Genomic DNA, 5,243 nt, shown 5'->3' with positions numbered 1-5,243 from the left:
TCAAAAGAACGAGGATGCGTATCCGTTTTTAGAGTGGTCCTGAATCCATTTGGCCTGAAACTCATGGGCGAACATAGACGAATTCGATTCAGCAGTGGCGGTTGAGACAGCATGAGCAGTTGCAACTCCCCTTGCAGTTGAGACAAAATGAGCATTTAAATTCTGGGCGTGACAGTTGAAATTGAATGGACGGTTGCAACTCAAAATGATGGCTTCAATCTTCTACGTGGCGGTTGTGCATTTCCAAAATTGTATGAATTGGGATTTGTTGACGGTTTTGAATCAGGTCCGGAAACAGGGGCGTTCTCCATCTTGATTTTCAAGCCCTAATTGTGATCCTCCAACCTTCAATCCACTTGACCTCTGTCCTTTGTGAAGTTTGGGAACTGCAACATTGAAAAAGGATTGAAAGAAAAAGAGCATGGACGATGACAAAGGCGAGCCACTGCGTTCAACCCTTCCACCGCCCACAAAACGCATCGCCCCGAGCACCATGGAGTTCCATGACCTCCGTTCACGTCCTGGCATCGATCCGAAACTTTTCTCCCTTGTCGCCGTTTTCTCTTCTCTGCTTCTTCACGTTTCCTCAATCTGTTTCTGATGTTCTATGCAACCATCTTTTGAAACTGACATTTTGACATAAATTGATTGCATGGCTTCCCCTTCAATTTCGTTCGCCCTCCTCTCTCAGAAGTAGAAATTACATAGCCTCTTGTTCGTGGTAGTGGGGATTTGTTTTTTACGGGCCCCACGGTGGGCGCCAATGTTCCGGTATGGAACTATCGAGCAAGTGCTAACCAGTTTGAGAGCGATAGAGAATGAACGAAACTAGAAAAATGCCTGAAAAATTAGATCCCCCACCGCTTGGGTAGTATCTGATATTTATAGATTGAGTTTCGGTCCGCCCGGACCATGGGTTGCATGACCCATATTTACATTAGGCTGATAAGCCCAACTAATCAATAAGCCCATATCAGACCAAAGGTCATTCTAAAAAGATACATCCTATATGGATATTTAGATACGGATGGATGAACAATTTATGTTTTGCAATTTGAAAAAATATTAATTAGGGACTTTTTTACATGAATATGGTAGTTTTTACAAAATTTTACTAAGTTAGTGCAACTTTTTCTTTAATTACAGAAATAGTATAAATATCCACTATAAGGGGTGATTAAATCTCCATTTCCTTTTTTTTACACTGTTAGTAACGGAAGCAAATCCGTCACAAAGTTCTAGTATACAATATAAAAGGAATTAGTGACGCAAAGTTGAGAGAGAAGTTTTCTGTCACAAACAATAGTCCGTCGCTAAACATTTTGCGACGAAAATATTTCTTCTTAAGGTTTTGCCATTAATTTATTTTCCATTATTCACAAGGATTTTGTGACGGATAGAATTTTGTCACAAGGAATATTTGGTCGCTAAACACTTTGCGAGGGGAAACTTCTCTCCACAATCTGTCACTAATTCTTTTTATATTATATACTAGGATTGTGACAGGTTCTTTTCGGTCACTAACAAAGAGCAGCGTAAATTTCATTAAAAAAGAAGGAATCACAACTTAGAGTGGCGACAGGGGGAAGGGTGAGCTAAGAGAAATGAAGAGATTTGCAGGGTGAATGGTTAGGGTCTTTGTGAGCTGGCTGCCCCTCCTCAGGAGTTAGAGCATCTTCTTCTGAAGGATAGGCTAGCGTTGCGTTAGTTTTTCGCTTTTAAAAAAAGCTCTCATGTAGATTTTTCATTAATAATATTAAAAAAAATTAAAATTTTTAATAATAGTTTATATTTTATGATTGATATAGCGGCGTATCAATTATGTGTTTTTTTGGTACAATCAATTATGTGTTTTAAATTTCATAAGATCTCATAAATTTTTAAATATTATATTAGATAAGATATTAATTTCTTCCGATGTAAAAAAAAATTAATTTAGTGTTTGAATTTTAACGTATTCAAAAAGTGGACTATGATTTGAAATATTGTTATTTTCCTTTATCACACTATTTGCATATTAAGTTATCAATATATAGTTGATTCTCTCCAATGTTATATAATTTAGAATTAAAGAGATATACACAGTCGGTGTAAACAGATTTTACATAGTTATCCAATTAAATTCCGACACATTATAAAACGTATTTTTGTTTTAATTAAAAATTAAAATGAAAATTATTATTTCTCCTATGTGGTATATTGTGATTTGTTGTCAGTGTAAAACTTTTTTACAATGACAGTACATATCCATTAAACTCTATAATTTATATCATTGATAAATTATAAAATATTATTTATTATAAATATTTTTTTTTGAAAAATAATATTTTCAAAAGTTATAAGTATGTGTTCACTTTGGTGCACATTTATTTGAATTATATTTACTTAGATATATTTTTATAAATAATTAAGTACGTGCTATAGAATAAGTATATAATAATTAAGTATCTAGTTAAATGTATACGGATTTAAAAATGTAAGATTATATACTATACGTAGGAATAAAATTAGGTATATTTGTTATTTTAAAAAATAGATATATATGTAAATATTAAATTTAAATTGGGTTAGTTTGGTTTTGAAAATTAAATTCAAATCCAATATAATACAATAAAAAATCCAATTTTTTCGATTTTCAGTTCCTTCAAATTTTTGTTTGAGATGAAGTTTCTTTTAATTTTTGGCCTGATTGGATTTCGTTGTTTTATCTATTTTTATTAAATTGGATCCATCATAAATACATCTATCTTTTTTGTTAAATTTTTTTTTCTAACAAATCATGGATAATTTCGTTGGTTTGAGATTAAATATTCAAATGTATTTCCTTTCTTTTTTTTTGGTTACAAGAGAAAGGTAAATGTATTTCCTTTTGAATCTCTCATCTATTTTTTTATTATCTCTTTCTTATATAGGAAATATATTATCTCCAAAATCAAGGGAAAATTGAGCTGAGATTAAGGGAGATTTGATTTAATCATTAATAGGTTAAGATATACTTATATATTGGATCACCAGCTCTATTAGTCTTCTAGGGCTCACTTGGAAAACACAAACTCCCCAACCCCAAGCATCACCTCCACCCAGCTAGCCACACAATGTCGTCTTCTGCTTCTGTTGAGTGCCAAATTTGCTTCAAGTATGGTCATACTGCTGCTGTCTGCGACCACCGCTTTGATCAGAATTTTGCACCAAATCAGTCTAATTCTCAGCCTTCCAATCAATCTTATCCCCAAAATCTGCGGCAGAACCAGTCTCAGTTCTCTATGGCTAATTCACCATATCCAGAGCAGTTCAACTTGCATCCTCAATTTCAGTTTCAGCAGATCGATTTTCGTCCTTCTTCTCCTCAGGCAGATTCTGGAAGCACTGACTCTGGACCAACTCACCATGTAACTCCAGCTCTCCAGAATATTGATCATCAGCTTGGTCCATTTGATTTTGAAGGTCGTCATGAGAAAATGTTCAACTTTTCTTCTCGTTTTAATCCTCCACCTCCCTTTCCCTTTGATAATATAAGAAGAGAGAAGAAAGCAACGAGGGAGGACATGACAACAAAATTGGTTGTGAAAAAATTAAAACGCTTACCAGAATCGACCAGCGAAACAGACGTTACTTTTAGCATTGCGAAATCTTTGTTCTTGAAAGATTCTAAGGATAAGAACATCGTGTTTTCGCCATTGTCGCTTCAGGTTGTGCTCAGCATGGTCGCCGCTGGTTCAGATGGCGCCACACTTGACGAGCTTCTCTCCTTCCTCGGATCCAATTCCGCCGACCAACTAAACTCCTTAGCCTCTAAGCTTGTCTCCAATGTGCTCTCCGACGCTTCTTCCACCGGCGGCCCTCATCTCTGTTTCACCAACGGTGTGTGGGTTGAACAATCCCTTCCTGTTCACCATTCCTTCAAACAAGTCATGAATACTGATTATAAAGCCACTTTAGCCTCTGTTGATTTCTGGACTAAGGTTAGTGATTATTAACACCAACATGCATTTTTTATTTTGGGATTTCACAACCTAATTTGTTGAATGCCTTGGCAACCACACCCACTAGTTATGTTTTGGTTATCTCTTCGTTGTTCTTGTGGTATAACCCTTTTTCTCCTGCACCTTTGATTAAATGACAAACTTGTGGTTATATTATGAAAAATCTAGCAATCATATGTGCATAACTGATTTTAAATTTGATGATGGTTTTAAAGGCAGGTGAAGTGATTAGTGAAGTAAATTCATGGGCTGAAGCAAAAACAAAGGGTCTTATCAAGAACCTTCTTCCTGATGGCTCAGTTGACCACTTAACTAGGCTCATCCTTACAAATGCATTATACTTCAAAGGTGCATGGCATGACAAGTTTGAGTCCTCAATGACTAAAGACGGTGATTTCCACATTCTTAATGGCACCTCAATCAAGGTTCCGTTCATGGTAAGCAAGATGAAACAGTTTATTAATGTTTTTGATACTTTCAAAGTCCTTGGTCTTCCTTATAAGCGGGGTGAAGATCAGCGTCAGTTCTCCATGTACTTCTTACTTCCGCATGCAAAAAATGGGTTGTCTGCTTTGGTTGAGCTGGTAGCTTCAACACCTGGATTCCTGAAATGCAATCTTCCTAATCATAAAGTGGAAGTAGGTGATTTCAGGATTCCCAAATTCAAAATTTCTTTCGATTTTGAAGCTTCTGATGTTCTTAAGGAGTTGGGAGTTGTTTTGCCTTTCTCAGATAATGCAGATTTGTCAAAAATGGCGGGTTCTCCTGGGAGTCGAGGCCTATATGTTTCCAACATATTTCACAAGTCTTGCATTGAAATAAATGAAGAAGGCTCTGAAGCTACCGCAGTCAGCACCGCCCGTGTCCGTACAAAGGGATTACCGATTCGAGTAGACTTCGTAGCTGACCGCCCTTTCATCTTCCTAATTAGAGAAGATTCGAGTGAAACAATACTATTTATAGGGCAGGTGCTCAATCCACTTGTTGGGTGATATATAATAACATTGTTAGTGAAACTTTTTTTTGTGCTAATTATATTGTTAGTGAAACTTAAGCCTGCTGTTTTGTTTTTCTTACTTAATGGAGAGGGAAATTTACAATTTGTTAATGCATTTCATGAATATCTTGAACCGCACTCTTTATGAAGGTTTTTGCTTCATGAGTTGGATTTTGCAACTCATCTATCCCTCTTACATCTGATGATAGGGTTGGGTTGTTGTTTTAGATGAATCTAAATTGCAAAGCAGGTTCTTTGTTTTT

General features: G+C 35.8%; 1 protein-coding gene across 1 annotated transcript; it reads left to right on the top strand.

Annotated features, from left to right (window-relative positions):
- Window positions 1-3,095: 3,095 nt before the first annotated feature.
- LOC130748370 (serpin-ZX-like) lies at window positions 3,096-4,975 on the top strand. The gene is made up of 2 exons (XM_057601592.1): window positions 3,096-3,962; window positions 4,199-4,975. Exons 1-2 carry the CDS (start codon window positions 3,096-3,098, stop codon window positions 4,973-4,975), a joined length of 1,644 nt encoding a protein of 547 aa, XP_057457575.1.
- Window positions 4,976-5,243: the final 268 nt, after the last annotated feature.

This window comes from Lotus japonicus, chromosome 1 (assembly GCF_012489685.1).
Source record: "Lotus japonicus ecotype B-129 chromosome 1, LjGifu_v1.2".
In the NCBI taxonomy this organism is placed as follows: Eukaryota; Viridiplantae; Streptophyta; class Magnoliopsida; order Fabales; family Fabaceae; genus Lotus; species Lotus japonicus.
This window is presented reverse-complemented; position numbering and strand designations above follow the sequence as displayed.